Below are 14700 nucleotides of genomic sequence, written 5' to 3'. Positions count from 1 at the left end.
CCTGGTGGGCCGTGCTCGGTAGGGTATTTGGATTTTATTCTGATGTAATGGGAAGTAAGAGAGTGAGTGATGGGACTTCTTTCCATTTTGAAAAAAGAAGATTGATCACTCTGGCTGCTGTGTGAACAACAGGTTATAGGGGAACACGAGTGGAAGCAAGGAGACAGATATTAAACCAGGAGACTGGTCACGGAGGCCAGGACTAGGCTGGTGGTCTTGGAAACAGAGGGAAGTGGGTCAATAGGACCTGGTTTTTTGGAAATAGAACCTACAGGACTTGCTGGTGGCTGGAATGAGGGGATAGGAGAAAGGCCCCATGAAGGCTGACTGGGGGTGTCTGACTTTCCTAACTGGCTGGAAGGGGGTGCCATTTAATATGATACCTCCAGGAGGAGGAGGTTGAAGGCGCTGTCTCAAAAATTTGAGGCGCCCGTTAGATACGCAAGTGGAGGTGTCCGTGGGCAGATGGCTGTGTGAATGTGCACTTTGGGGCAGGGGCCTGAGCCAAGGCAGTTTCTGGGAGGAGAGTGAGGAAAGGGGACCTCCATCCTCAGAAAGCAGGACAGAGGCAGAGCCTGAAGGGCAGAACCTAAAGGTGAAGCTCCTGGGGCCTCTCGCAGCCCACGTCCACTTGTTGGTTTCACCATTTGGTTTCACCGAGGCCCGGGATGTGCCTGTCTTTCTCTGGACCTAGTTCCTTCCGGCCTCCAGGTGTCTATCTCATCCAGCTCGCCCTGGCTTTTCCAGTTCAGCGAGAATTGGGAAAAGGTCTGGGACCAGTCCTATTGGCCTTTGTCAGCCGCATCTTCGTTCAGGCGTCCAGTGACTCAGTTTCCCTGGTCACTCACTGAGTGAGTGGCTCGCCATTCCTCAACCTTTGCACCGGGATTGGCCATCTGCTTATGCAAATGAGTGCTTGGAAATAATTAGGGGCTGAGTCAGCGGCTCCACTAGAAATAGAACCCGGGCGTCTAGACTCAGAAGCCCAGGGTTCACCCCCCACAGCCCGGCGGACGCGGCGTCCACCCGGAGGCCGGGACCCTTGCGGGATATTAGCAGCTGTAACGGGGCTTAGCTCCTCCGCGGCCCCCGCGCGCCCGGCGTCCTGCGCTTGGCCCGACTCGCGCGGGCGGGGCGGGGGCGGAGCCGGAGCAGGTCCGGGGCGGGGCTTCGGCGGGGGCGGGGCTTCCCCGAGTTCCGGAGTCGAGTCGCTGGCTGGGCCGGAGCGGAGATGCAGCCGCCGCCCCGAAAAGTGAGCTTGTCCCGGGAGTGGGGGCTCCTGGCGGGCTGTGGGGAGCGGAGGGGGCCAAAGGGGCACTGGGCCCGTGTGGGGGATGCGGAGTGGGAAAGGGTCAGGGCCCAACCCAGAAGTAACCTAGGAAACAACACAGCTCGTCGCCGGCCCCGCCTCCTCACCGCTCCTGGAGCGGAGTGCTCTCTAGGTGCCCCCACCTGGCCCTTCAGCCTCCTCTGACCCCCACAGGTGAAGCCTGCCCAGGAGGTGAAGCTTCGCTTCCTGGAGCAGCTGAGCAACTTTCAGACCTGGCAGCAGAAGGAGGCCGATCTGCTGGAGGACATCAGGTAACTCTCGACCCCCACACATCCCTACCCCCGCAGTGGTGCGCACCGCCCCATCCCCAACATACATTTATGTGCCCGGGGACAGGGGAGCAGTGCCCTCCAGCCTGCCCATTCATGGCTCTCACCCTCGGCCTGCCTCCCCAGATATTGGATAGGAATTATCCCCCTCCCCCCACCCCCATATCAACACACAGGGACCCTCTCTCAAATCTCTTAACTGCATGCCACCCTCTCCACCCCCACAATCCAGCTTAGGGTAGAATCCCCCTTCCTTCTTTCGAACCTGTTGGAAGGCTGGCAGGCATCGTGCCCAGGCCCACAGATGGTCCTCCGGGGTGGGGAGGATCCTGCTGGGGCCCTGAGCTGTGAGGTGAGGTTGTCTGGCTTGTGGCTTCCCGAGGTGATCTCAAGGACTCTCTGTCTTCAATTCCATTCTCTCTGGGTGTAGTCACACTCTAGGCCTGGCTCCCTCTTCCTCCTGCCCAGGCTGAGGAGAAGATGGAGAGTGGGAGAACTTATTGGGACTAAGCAGTAATCTACACCCTCCCCCCCAACACTATCCACAGATCCTACAGCAAGCAGAGGGCAGCCATTGAACGGGAGTATGGGCAGGTATGGGACTTCTTTCGCTGGACCTTCCCTTTTGTTCCAGCCTCCTTTACACCACCAGCAATGTCCTTCCACACATTACTCCTGTTCTGGCTAAGTGCAAATGCTTAGAGTCGGGCAGGTTTGGTGTCAAATCCCTGCTATGCTACTTATTAGCTCTGTGACCTTGGACAAGTTAACCGCTTGGCCTCAGTTTCTTTGTCTTTAAAATAGGAATAATAATACTGTACCTTCATGTAGGATTGTGGTAAAGATTCAATAACTCAATGACTGCAAGGCATTTGTTGAAGTGAATGACATATACTATGTATTCAGTGAATGGTATTATTATATTCCAATCCCCTTTTCTTCCACTTGGAGAGGGAACTGGGTCTGTGATGGTTTTCCCACCAGGCACTCCAGAAACTGGCTGGGCCATTCCTGAAGAGGGAGGGTCACCGGAGCGGGGAAATGGACAGCAGGTAGGTGCCATGGAGGGAGAGTCAAAGGGGCTAAGAAATCTGTCGGGGTGAAGGCCCAGTGAGGGGGAGGGCATGGGAGCTGCAGGTGGAGCTGACACAGCAGCAGGAGAGGAGCTGACCTAGCAAGGACATTGTGGGTGGGGGTGGAGGGCATGAGTGATCCTTGTGGCTGAGCTAATGGGCTGATCGATTCATGGGCTCCCAGATGAGGGGGGATGGGGAAGCAGTCTGTCTCCCATGGTGTTGGGGTGGGGGGGTCTCATGAAACTTTGGAGTGGCCCCCTCTTCAAAACAGACCTTCTCTGGGGAGGAGCAGGACGGTGTTTGGTACCTGGCGCTGCCTGCTGGATGCCACTGTGGCTGGGGGCCAAGCCCGACTCCAGGCGTCCGACCGATACCGTGACCTGGCGGGAGGCACAGGGCGGAGTGCCAAGGAGCAGGTGCTTAGGAAGGTATGCTCAGTGACCGGGGCGAAGGAAGGACTGGCTTGGGGCTTACGGTGGTCTGAGTCCGCACTGTGTGTGTCCATGCCCCCAGGGAGCGGAAAACCTCCAGAGGGCGCAGGCTGAGGTACTGCAGTCTGTCAGGGAGCTGAGCCGAAGTCGGAAACTATATGGGCAGCGGGAACGCGTGTGGGCCTTGGCACAGGAGAAGGTGGCTGATGTCCAGGCCAGGTGGGGTCACGGGTCATCAAGGGTGCGGGTGGGAAGTGGTGGAGCTAAGGCACCGTGCCTGGGCCTTGACCCCTAATTCCTCTTTCCCACCAATTCAGGCTAAACCGAAGTGATCACGGGCTCTTCCACACTCGGACCAGTCTCCAGAAACTCAGCACCAAGGTCTGGAGGACGAGGGCATGGGGGAGGGGCAGGGTTGTCCAGTGGCTCAGAACCCAGGGGCATAAGTCTGATAGACTGGGTTTGAAACTAGGCACCCCTACGTCCTAGGTGGGTGACCTTGGTTACACTACTAATCTCTCTGGACCTCATTTTCTTCATGCATTAAGGGAGGGTAACACCCTTCCTCTTCATACCTCTGATCTGAAGTTAGTGAGGCCCTCTTCTGCACTATGTGCTGTTCTAAACGCTGGGGACACAGTGGAGTTCCTGTCCTTAGGAAGCCCACAGCCCGTTTGGGGGCGACAGGTAGTAAACAAAGAAATAATCAGGTTAAGAGGAAAATAAAAACAAGGTGCTATCATGAAAGGCAGCGAAGAGGTGTGATTTAGAGGGTGAGGCTCTCTGAGCAGGTGGCCTGAGTGTCAAGAAGGAGCCAGTCATGCCAAGACCTCAGGAAGAGCACTCCAGGCAGAGGGAACAGTGAGTGCAGAAGCCCTGAGGTGGGAAGAACTTTGTAGGCTCAAGGAAGTGAGAGAAGGCCAGTGTGGCCGGAGCACTGTATGCCAGGGGCAAGCACTGTGAACAGAGATCAGAACGGTTGCGGGGCCAACCTCCTACGACCTGGCAGACCATGGTAATTAGCAATTTGGATTTTATTTAAAATGTGTGAAGGAGCCACTAGAGGATTCTGAACAGGAGCTGTGAATCCCAGGGTCCAGGGCGCCCCGCCAGCACCTGTTCCCCCCTGTCCCCCCAGCTGTCTGCCCAGTCAGCCCAGTACTCCCAGCAGCTGAGAGCAGCCCGCAACGAGTACCTGCTCAACTTGGCGGCCACCAACGCCCTCCTTGACCACTATTACCAGGAGGAACTGCCAGCCCTGCTCAAGGCCAGTCCCAGCCCATACACCCTTGCCCCTCATCCTGCTTCCCACTCTCTGTGAGGTAGGTGGAGCCAGGGACCTAGTCTGCTTGGGGTGGCTAGAAGATTCCTACCTGGTTCTGCCTCCAGCTGATTGTGTAACGTTATCTAAGACTCTTAACCCCCCTGAACTCCTTTAGCCTTATCAGGGGTAACCCCTCCTCTGCCCACCTTATAAGACTGTAATGGGGCTCAAAGGAGATGATGTGAAAGTGTTTTTAAAACTGTAAAGTGCTGCATACATGTGAAAGCCTACTATTAGAAGCAATCATAATGCCTTACTCCTTGCCTCCTCCCATACCTCATGCCCATCACCCTTCCAAATATGGACAGAGAGCCAGGCCTCTGCAGAGAGGCCTGGCGGAAAGGCAGTGTCAATACCTTGGGATTCTCTCAGGACCTGGTTAGTGAGCTGTCAGAGCACTTGAGGGACCCTCTCACCTTGTTGAGCCGCACTGAGCTGGAAGCCGCAGAGATGGCCCTGGAGCACGCCCGCCATGGAGGGCAGGCTGCTTCCCAGGTGAGGGCTATGCACTGGAAGAACTACCCCAGATACCTTCTTCACCCTTCTCTTCTTATACAGACCACCCTACTTATTTCTACCCATTTCCTTCTCAAGAGGGAACAGGGTTGGAGAGTGGGTGGACTGACATTTTCCAACCTGCAGGTAAGCTGGGAGCAGGATCTGAAGCTTCTTCAGGAGCCTGGAGTATTTTCCCCCATTCCACCTCAGCAGTTTCAGCCAGCAGGGACTGATCAGGTGAGACCCCGCTGCTTGTTGGAACAAGACCAAATGTGGTTGAGGCCTCATCTCCCCATTGTTACCCTTGTCCTGGTCTTAGCTTAGCAAATGTTCAACCTTAGAGAGGGGTTCACCTTCCTGCCATCAGGAGCACAAGTGATCACACCTCATTTTCACCTTTCAGTCACTTCACTGCTCTTGTCCTCTTCATTCTGCCTCTGTCCCTCAACCCACTCCCAATTTCTGCAACTCTATATGTCCACACGGGTGCACACCTGTAGGGGGGGTGGGCATAAGCATGTGTTCCTACCTCTTTGTCTCTATCCCTGGAGGTCAGGACAAAGAGAGGAAAGTGAAGGAAGAGAGAGGGGGTGGCATCAGTCCTCTCACAAACCCTCGCCCCTGATTCCACTCAGGTGTGTGTTCTGGAGCTGGAGGGAGGAGCAGGAGGCGTGCCTGGGGAGAGTGGCCTGGAGAAGGAGGTTCAGCGCTGGACCAGCCGAGCTGTCCGTGATTACAAGATCCAGCACCACGGGCAGCTGGTGAGGTGGGGGGGTGCAGGTGTTGGGGGTGGGCAAGAAGAGCTGGGGGCAGGGATCCTGGAGTCACCGGGGGAGTGTCAGGGGGTTATAGACAGGAGGGGAGGGAAAGGTATTTTAAGCCAACAGTGTGGCACAGTGGTTAGGAGAGTAGCTTTTGGAATTAGACTGACCTGAGTTCAAATCCCACTCTGTTGCTTCCTACTTATGTGAACCTGGGTGAGGGCATGACCTCACCTCTCTGGACCTTAGTTTCCTCATCACTAAAGTGAGGCTAATAATAGCACCCACCTGGTAGACCTCATGGGGGAGATTAAGTGACATAATACATGTGACGCAATCAGCCAAGTGCCAGGTATCCCCACCCACCTCTGTCCTCTGCCTCTCAACCAGGTGCTGCAGCGGCTGGAGCAGAGGCGGCAGCAGGTGCAGGAGCGGGAGGCTCCGGGCATAGAACAGCGGCTACAGGAAGTGAGGGAGAACATCCGTAGAGCACAGGTGAGGTACAGCCCCTGGGGCTAGGGCCACCCAGATCACGCCTTCTCAGGTAAGTTGGCCAACCCACTGCTCCCCCTACCCCTGCCCTCCATTCCTCTGTCTAATGATAGGGTGGGGGGAGGCAGGAGGTAGAGGGCAGACACTGTTGGCAAGCTTCCACTCACCTCCCGGAGGCAGGCCCCGGCAGGCTGCAGCCTTGACTGGCACCTCTTCCCCATGCCAGGTAAGCCAGGTGAAGGGGGCTGCCCGCCTGGCCCTGCTCCAGGCGGTTGGCCTGGACGTGCAGCACTGGCTGAAGCCAGCCATGACCCAGGCCCAGGATGAGGTGGAGCAGGAGCGACGGCTCAGTGAGGCCCGGCTCTCCCAGAGGGACCTCTCTCCCACGGTGAGTCCCCCTTCTCCCTTCCTGTACATCCCACAAGGGTGAAACTCCCCATCGGAAGGGGATCACAGTACTTAACTCAAAGCGTTGCTGTAAGGCTTAAATGAAATCATTTAAGCATAATACTTTGTACGGTTTCTGGTACAGAGACTTGTTAATAAACTTTTATTATGACTGTAGCATGGTGGATAGGAACTGAGGTTCTGGAGGCAGACCGTAAGTGGTTCTACTTACTAGCTATGTGATCTTGGAGATGGACTTAACCTTTCTGAACCTTGATTTCCTCATAAGCAAAATAAGATTAATAGTTGGGCAGAACACACTGGGTTATTATGAATATTAAATTAGACAATATTCGTAAGTGTGTAGCACTGTGCCTGGCATGTTGTAAACAGTCAACTACTACATCTCTGGGATTATTGTTAGTGTCCTGCTCTGAGGCGATTTTGCTTGTGATTGATGATGAAGGGATGGGTGATGCTACCTTGGAGGAGGACCCACAGTGTCTTTCAGGGGGAGGATGGAGGAGTGGGAGATACAACCAATACTTGAAAGATGCAACTGTTCCAGAGCGCGGCTCACACGATGCCTGTTGTCTGTCACCCCCTCCCCCCAGGCTGAGGATGCTGAGCTCTCTGACTTTGAGGAATGTGAGGAGGCGGGGGAGCTCTTTGAGGAGACTGCCCCCCCAGCCCTGACCACCAGGCCCCTCCCCTGCCCCGCACATGTGGTGTTTGGCTATCAGGTGTGAATAGGGGCGGGGCCTCAGATGGGTAGGGGTGGGGGACAGCCAAATCCTGAATCCTTCCTTATGGAGCCCAGGCTGGGCGTGAGGACGAGCTGACCATCACGGAGGGCGAGTGGCTGGAGGTCATAGAGGAGGGAGATGCTGATGAATGGGTCAAGGTGGGTAGGGGGGGCTCTGGCCTTGGGGGAGGGGAGTAGGGGGTGGGGCTTCTCTGTGGTGCCTAAGGACCCAGCCAGGCAAAGCTAGATGCCTGAGCGGAGGCGGCCCAGGGCCATGAGCTGCTGAGGCAAGTCTGATTCCATCCACATCACTGGGCGAGCAGGCTCGGAACCAGCGCGGCGAGGTAGGCTTCGTCCCTGAGCGGTATCTCAACTTCTCAGACTTCTCCCTTCCCGAGAGGGGCCACGACAGTGACAGCCTCTCAGGGGCAGAGCCCACAGGTAAGGAAGGAAATTCTGGGCCAGGGTCCCCGGAGTGGGGAGAAGAGTTGCTGGGTGGCCCTTGGGCCCCACAGCCCACCTCCCCTCGTCATCACCTCTCCTGGGCTTCTGCAGCGTTCCTGGCCCGTGCCCTGTACAGCTACACAGCACAGAGTGCAGAGGAGTTGAGCTTCCCCGAGGGGGCCCTTATCCGCTTGCTGCCCGGGCCCCAGGATGGGGTGGATGACGGCTTCTGGAGGGGAGAATTTGGGGGACATGTCGGGGTTTTCCCCTCCCTGCTGGTGGAGGAGCTGCTCGGCCCCCCGGGGCTCCCTGAATCCTCAGACCTTGAACAGGTGAGGCTCTCTCCTCTTGGAGTCCTTGGGCACCTCTGGGTTGACCTTCCACCCCTAGGCATCATCATGCCCCCTCCCCTCCTCAGGGTCACCTTCTAGAGTGGCTAGGGCCTGCCCATCTTCTGTGGCTGAGCAGAGAAAAAGAGAACCAAGGTAGTCTGACAAAGCTGTGCAGAGCTGCAGCTTTAGTGTGGCTAGATCTGAGCTCAGATTCCTATTGTGTGACCTAAGAAAAGTAATATAACCTCTCTGAGCTTGTTTCTTCACGTGTAAGTGGCGATATCTACTTCAGGCTCAATGTCATGATTAGAGATAATGGAGGTAAAGCCCTTAGCACAGTGGCATGTAGGAGGTGCTTTAATATATGGGTGCCTATTATAAGATAGCTGGAAGGACATAGGTGTGGGAGCAGGAGACCTGGGTTCTAGCCACTAACTGGCTCTGTGATCTCAGACAAACGGCTTAACCTCTTTGAGTCTCATCTCTAAAATAGGAATCATAAAAATGCCTACTTCATAGCTTTGTTGGTGAGGATTGAATGAATTCAATATTTGACATATATAAGTGCTCAATACATAGTGGCTATTGAGCTAGGTATCAGCTACAACCCCCACCCAGATATAAGCATTTGGCCACTCCCTGTACTTGGAATAAATTGAAGGCTGGATGAGAGAAAAAGCTGGTGAATTCTTTCCCCAATCCCAGGAATAACTCTACGCCCCACCCCTACCCCCAGACACTGCCATCCCCTTCTCCTCCGAGCTTCTCCCCTCCTGTACCCACCTCTGCCTTGGATGGGCCCCCTGCACCTGTCCTGCCTGGGGGTGAGTAGAGGGAATGGGGGCCCTGGGAGGGTAAGAGATGGGATGAGGAGGCACCTCCACAGACAGAATCACTGCATCATGGAGGCCAGAAGTAATTGGCCTTTGGAGCCACGTTCTGTCACCACTTTTTGTGTGATTTGGGATGGAATTTTTAACCTGTCTGGGCCTCAGTTTACTTTCTTTTAAAGTGAGGGTAAGAATGGTACCTATCTCACTGAGCTGTTGTGAGGGTTAAAAAAGATGTCCGTAGGGTACACAGCAATGTGTCTAGTCCATAGCAAGCATGTAAGAAGTAGCTGTTCATTATTATAGTAATAATTATCATTATATTAATTACCTAACCTCATTCACAGAATTCTCCCAATACACACTCTCTGTTCCTAGTGTCTTTGAATCCTGCAAACACCTTAGGGTTTGTGCTATCATTTTTCCCTTGGAATGCCTACCTTTTCTAAAACCTTCTGGTACTTCCATCTCCTCCACAGAGCCTCCCTCTCCCTGACCCTTAGAACCCCCATGAACGTTCTCTGCCATCCCTTCCCCAGCACCCTTAGTTCACTTTGGAAGATGAGCCCTCCATCGTTTGCTGTTGTTTGCTTGGCTTCCTGTCTGGGTTCCTGATAGCTGTTGTGGATGGGAGCCCCAGCTCTAGAACCTTGAGCAGGGCAGATTATGCAGCAGGTGCCTGATAAGTGTTTGTTGAGGATAGGAGGAGTGATGGATCTCATGTCCAGGGTTGGTTAGGGTTGGTGACTGTTCATTAATTCAACCAAGACTTATAGAGTGCCACTGTTCTAAGTGCTGGAGATAAAGCAGCGAACAAAACAGAGTCTGAAGACTGATTCGTGGTTCTTATTTCCAGACCAACACCTGGACTGCCCTGGACCCCTGGACCTGATGGCACCTCGACTCAGGCCGGTAAGGGCCCCTGCCTAGGAGAAGATTGTGTGGAGAAAGGTCATCCCAACTCTACCTGTTTTGTCGGCAGGGGGCGAGGGAATGGACAGGGGTAGCCCCAAGTGAGTACGTGGGAGCAATGACTGTATGTTCCCGACAGATGCGTCCACCACCTCCCCCGCCCACGAAAGCCCCGGATCCTGACCACCCAGAGCCCCTCACCTGAGGACCAGTGTGGTTACTGCTCCCCACTGATGCTGCTGCGTGTCCCCTCCTCCCACACTATTAGAGACCACCTCTTCAATGACCCTGAACAACACAGCCAAAATCTGGAATCTCCCCCATTTCTACTCTCATCCCCAGGGATAGAAACTTCCCTCCCACTGCTGGGGCTGGAACCTACTCCTTGTCCCCCATTCTCTCCCTGAGACCTCCAGGGCTAAGAATACCCCCTTATGCTACCCTGACATCTCTGGGGCTGGAACCCACCTCTACGGAGTCTTGAGTAGCCCTCATCCATCTGTGTCACCCTGCTCCTCAGCTCTGTGCCCCGCTCCCCCTCCCCCGAGCTCTGTGCCCCACTGTACCCTGGATGCCAGGGCCACTGGGGCTGGGGCCAGGACCGGGGAAGGCCTTGGGAGTCCGAAGGAGCTGGAGCCAGTATGCAAAAGCAGCTGTAATGGTCTGAGCGGATTTATTGACTGTGAATAAAGGGCAAGAAGCCCAAGTTGGGACCTGGGCCTCTTGTGCCTCTTAAGAGGGCAGGGGGCTAAAGTGCTATTGCTTTAGGGGCCTACCAAGGGCAGGGACCTACTCCCATCTGCTAGTGCTCGAGCATATGGAGCGAGGTGGTCAGGTCAGATGGCCTGTTGGCAGGCAGGAGAAGGGAAAGAAACTGGGGGGTGAGGTGGGCAGGGACTTCTCCCGAGGCTCCCCAGCCTGAGACCATGCAACTCCAGGTGAAAGTAGGGCTGGTCCCTCAGCTGGGGGCAGTGCTGTCCAGTGGAGGTGAGGCACTTGATGCCCACGCAGTGCCCCTGGCTCTCTCAGCTGGTAGTCTGTGCAGTGCAGTGAAGAATGAGGCTTGGAGGCGAGGGCGGGTAACAGTGTTGTCTCCTATTCAAGCTTTATCCCAACTTTGCCCAAATGGTTACAGGACCCTCCTCATCTCCAGGTGCCAGAATATACCCTCTGGGAGCACATGCCCCTCCCGGCCACAGCTTAGGTTAGCCTGCGGGCTTGGGGAACCCGTAGACTTGAGTAGGGGGTGGGAGAATGAGATTCCCTGCTTCAGTGCCCAGGCAGACTCACCTCACACACCCCCTGCTCCCCGTGGTGGGGACACCTGAGAAAAAGGAGAGGGGTCATATCAGCATCCCCCAGAGTAGGGGGCAATCAGGGCTGAGCCCACCATGTCCCTCCGCAGCCCTGGCCATCTTCATACCTGGTGATCTGAGGCGTTCGGTTTGGTTGGCTGTCCATTTCCCTCTCGACTGGGCAGCCCTGGGCTTGGGCCTCTCTCTCCGGTCCCCAGCACCGGCTCTGTAGAGGCTCCTGGGTTCCCCTCAAGTGCACAAGGGACCAGGCTGCTGTCCCTGAGTCCTCCATTCTGCACTTGGGGGCTGGCTAGGGCCTGGGGCTGTAGTCCCTCAGGGGGCAGCCTCTCACTGGCAGGCATCCCTGCCCTGGGCAGCCCTCCCCCAGATCCCTGACCACCCCCTGAGTCCTGTCCCCCACCAGAGCCCCAGCTCCTGTCTGTAGGAGAGCCATCACGATGCTCATGTAGCCCATAGCGCTTCTCAATGTGTGTCACCCGGAACCTGGGAGGGGAGAGAACACTGGGGCTTAGGACCACCACTCCGAGGCTGCTTGGCCCTCCCCTCCAACCAGGGACATCCTGGGTGTGATGGCCACTTCCCTCCAGCCTAGGGCAGGGTAGGCCCTGTCGGACCGTGGAGCACATTGTGCAGCCTGACTCTTAGCTACAGCTCCTAGCCCAGGAGGACAGAGCCGGGGTCCTTAGTGGGTCCTTCAATGGGCCCCACCAAGCCCAACTTTGGAATCAGGTGCCTGATCACTAGGACCCCCACCTCTCCCTCCCTTTCCCTGGGGCACTCTATCCCCACCTGCCTACAGAGAATACAGTGGTCTCGCCAGGCCGAGGGCGGCTCTTTCCTTCCTTGGAACGGCCCTGACGGACAAGTGGGGGCCTCTTGCTGCGGCTGCAATGGATGCAAGGGGCTGCAGAGCCCAGATGCACTGTATGATGGTGGGAAGGGGCTCCATCCTGTAGGCTGGAAGTGGCATCCATGCTGGACAGTAGAAAGGAAGGGAGCAGGGGTGACATTCCCATCTCCCTTCCTGTTCTGTTTCCTCCAGTTCTTTCAGTGTGTTCCTTAAACTCCCAGATGCACCACTTCCCCGATCCACAACACTCTTTTGTTGTCTTTGTCTAATAAAATCAATATTTTAAGAGGTTAGTGACCATGTTTTCTCCCTGCCAGGGCTGTTTGCTAAAAAGAGGGCAATCCATAAGCCAAAGGAGTGACACTAGAGGTAAACGGTAGGCTTTATGCTATCTAGGTGGAAGATATGGTTCGAAGCACTTGTTATTTGTACAAAACTTCATTTTTCCTATAAGTAAGTCAGATTCCCCACCCCCCACACCAGCCAGCATGCAAAGAGACTGAGAGAGGATTGTACTAGAGGAGAGGGTACTCTCCAAGGCAAGCTAAGCTAGAATGTCCAGTTTCCGGCTCACCTAGACAGTTGCACTGTCCCTTCTCCTTCACTGTCCCCCAGCATCTCATTCAAGGCTTCAGCATTGGCTGAGGGGAGAAGGAAAGACAGAGTCAGTGCAAGTAGAGATCGGGGCAAGAGAAAGTTGGGAGGTGGAGGATACCAGACAGGCTAGCCCACCTTCATTTTGGATGATGCAGCGAACAATCCTCTCTACAGTGTCTTCATTCATGTCATCCTCCTCAGCTGCAGGAGGTAAGAGGTTGGCAGGGAAGGGAGAAATGAGTCAGCTTTAGGACATTGACCTGGTGGCCCCCTTGGCTTATTGCTCAAGACAGCCCTTACCTATTCGCGATCATGCATTTCAGGGGACAGGGCAGAAAAGATGGGGAAGTTAATGGAACCCAAGTTTCCATCTGTGGGAGCTTCCCACCTATGCTGCCTCCTATAGTCTTGCTCTGAGGGTGGTGTCATCCACTTGCTGACTCAAGGAAGACCACTAGGCTTCCTGCAGGCTTGAGCAGGATTGGGCCTGGGTATGTTGACCAGGGAGGCAGAAAGAGGTGTGGGGAGAGGGTCGGGGAGAAAGGTGACTGAACGGGGTGTCCTGGCTCCTCACTCACGCGGTTGGAGCTGGGTGTCGTCAGGCTCAGAGCCCCTCGACGTGCGGCAGCGGTAACCCTTCTTCTTGAGCACGTGGCAGATCATGAAGCCTACCAGCCCCATGAGGAAGAAGACCAGCACAAGCAGGAAGAGCATGTACAGCCCATGCTGGGGTGGCTCCAGGTCAGGCTGCGGTTCCGACATGAGGCCCTGGGGGTTGAGCGCGGGCCAGGGCGCCTCCTGGGGCGGAGGGGGCTCAGCTAGGGATGGCGAAGCGGGGAAGGGGTAGGAATGTCATCTTCAAGATCCCAAACAGGCAAGTCCCGGAGGCCCAGCCCCACCCCCTACCCAACCAGGGAGCTGTCCGCCCCAAGGGTGCTGGTCCTCCAAGACCGGCCCAGGAGCGGGTCAGACGGCGTCTGCGCAAGCCCTCTTCCACGACCCTGGTCCCTCTTCCCTGACGCCCGGAGCTTTCCTTTTTCCAGCTCGTCCCCGCGCTTCCGTCCCTCCCAAGGACACTGCAGCGCGAGATGGGGCGGAATTCTCAGGCGGCGGGCACCGGAGTAGTGCCCCGAGCCAGCATCCGCACCTCCGCGCCAGCCTGGTCCAGGCCTCTGCAGCCCCCTCCCCTGCGTGTACTCCCCTCCCGCCATTCGCCCCCTCCCCCCTTTTCGATTCCTCCCACCCTGACCACCTGGCCCACCCGGTACCGGTGGTTCAGTTCTGGCTCCGGCTCTGGCTCAGGTCCCGGCTCCAGGGGCGTCCTAGTCCGGCTCAAGGCCCCCGACGCCCTCCCGGCTCTCATCCCTCGCTTCCTCCCCCTCCCCCCTTCGCCGCCTCACCGGCTCCGGGCTGCGGCAGCGGACACCGGTGCCGCGGCAGGCGGGGGGAGGGAAGGACGGAGAGGGGTGCGGGCTAGCTAGGAGCAGCGGCAGGCTCCGGACAACTCCGGCCCTGGGAAAGGGAGGGTGTCGAGGGGAGCCGCCGTCCCTGAGCTCCCAAATGCCTTCACCCGCCGCCGGCTAGGGACCAAGGGGCGGAGCGCAGGTGTGCGGGGTGGAGAGCGTGAGCTGTGCGCGCGTGTGAGCCCAAGTGTGGTGCGCGCGTGACTGCGCTGCCCCCCTCCCCCGGGCGGGTATTGTGCGGCGCCGAGTCTGGGTCCCAATCGGCGACAGGCTGTCCGACGCGGGTGCTCTCCACTGGTTTATCCGGCACGCCTGGCGCGGCTCCTGCCCTCAGATGCCCCGGCCAGATGAGCAGCCTGCAATCTCCCCAGCCGGCGGGAGAAAGCAGGCTTTCTGCATCCAAGACTGGCGGCGTGCGGGTTCTGCCGAGTTTCCTAGCGAGGTGGGCGCGGAGAACACGGCCTGTGCCCCCTTTTGGCTTCCCGAGGATTTGACCCCGGCGCGTAAGGAAATGGGCCCCGCATCCTAGGAGCGATGCTTTGCGCCCGGACACTCCAGCCCCAGGACCCAGTAGGTTGCAGAGAGCCCAAGGGCGGAATCCCGCAGGGGGCGTGGCCTGGGCGTGGCCTCGGGGAGGCGGGGC

The 14700-nt window shown here is 56.9% G+C and overlaps 2 protein-coding genes across 5 annotated transcripts; one reads left to right on the top strand and one right to left on the bottom strand.

Annotated features, from left to right (window-relative positions):
• The first annotated feature begins 1187 nt into the window (after positions 1-1187).
• FCHSD1 (FCH and double SH3 domains 1) lies at positions 1188-12283 on the top strand. 2 transcript variants are annotated; one of them, XM_058286155.2, is made up of 20 exons: positions 1188-1252; positions 1484-1581; positions 2148-2193; positions 2584-2651; positions 2968-3103; positions 3189-3325; positions 3424-3487; positions 4245-4373; positions 4803-4925; positions 5073-5165; positions 5564-5689; positions 6080-6184; positions 6408-6569; positions 7183-7311; positions 7389-7472; positions 7637-7754; positions 7869-8089; positions 8826-8913; positions 9776-9831; positions 9971-12283. In XM_058286155.2, the coding sequence occupies exons 1-20, from the start codon at positions 1232-1234 to the stop codon at positions 10034-10036; spliced, it is 2070 nt and encodes a 689-aa protein (XP_058142138.1). In that variant the 5' UTR covers positions 1188-1231; the 3' UTR covers positions 10037-12283. The 2 variants fall into 2 exon arrangements, with proteins under 2 accessions (XP_058142138.1, XP_058142132.1); XM_058286149.1 differs by having other exon boundaries at positions 1198-1252; positions 2962-3103.
• Positions 10488-14681, bottom strand: RELL2 (RELT like 2). 3 transcript variants are annotated; one of them, XM_004452587.5, is made up of 8 exons: positions 13856-14681; positions 13173-13412; positions 12730-12795; positions 12572-12638; positions 11937-12122; positions 11255-11630; positions 11122-11155; positions 10488-10868 (listed from the first exon to the last, which is right to left on the bottom strand). In XM_004452587.5, the coding sequence occupies exons 2-7, from the start codon at positions 13354-13356 to the stop codon at positions 11123-11125; spliced, it is 912 nt and encodes a 303-aa protein (XP_004452644.1). In that variant the 5' UTR covers positions 13357-13412; positions 13856-14681; the 3' UTR covers positions 10488-10868; position 11122. The 3 variants fall into 3 exon arrangements, with proteins under 3 accessions (XP_004452644.1, XP_058142151.1, XP_058142154.1); XM_058286168.2 differs by having other exon boundaries at positions 13863-14289; XM_058286171.2 differs by having other exon boundaries at positions 13847-13931.
• Positions 14682-14700: the final 19 nt, after the last annotated feature.

This window comes from Dasypus novemcinctus, chromosome 2, assembly GCF_030445035.2.
Source record: "Dasypus novemcinctus isolate mDasNov1 chromosome 2, mDasNov1.1.hap2, whole genome shotgun sequence".
NCBI classification, from domain to species: domain Eukaryota; kingdom Metazoa; phylum Chordata; class Mammalia; order Cingulata; family Dasypodidae; genus Dasypus; species Dasypus novemcinctus.
The sequence above is the reverse complement of the archived record's forward strand: the minus strand, read 5'-3'. Positions and strand labels throughout refer to the sequence as shown.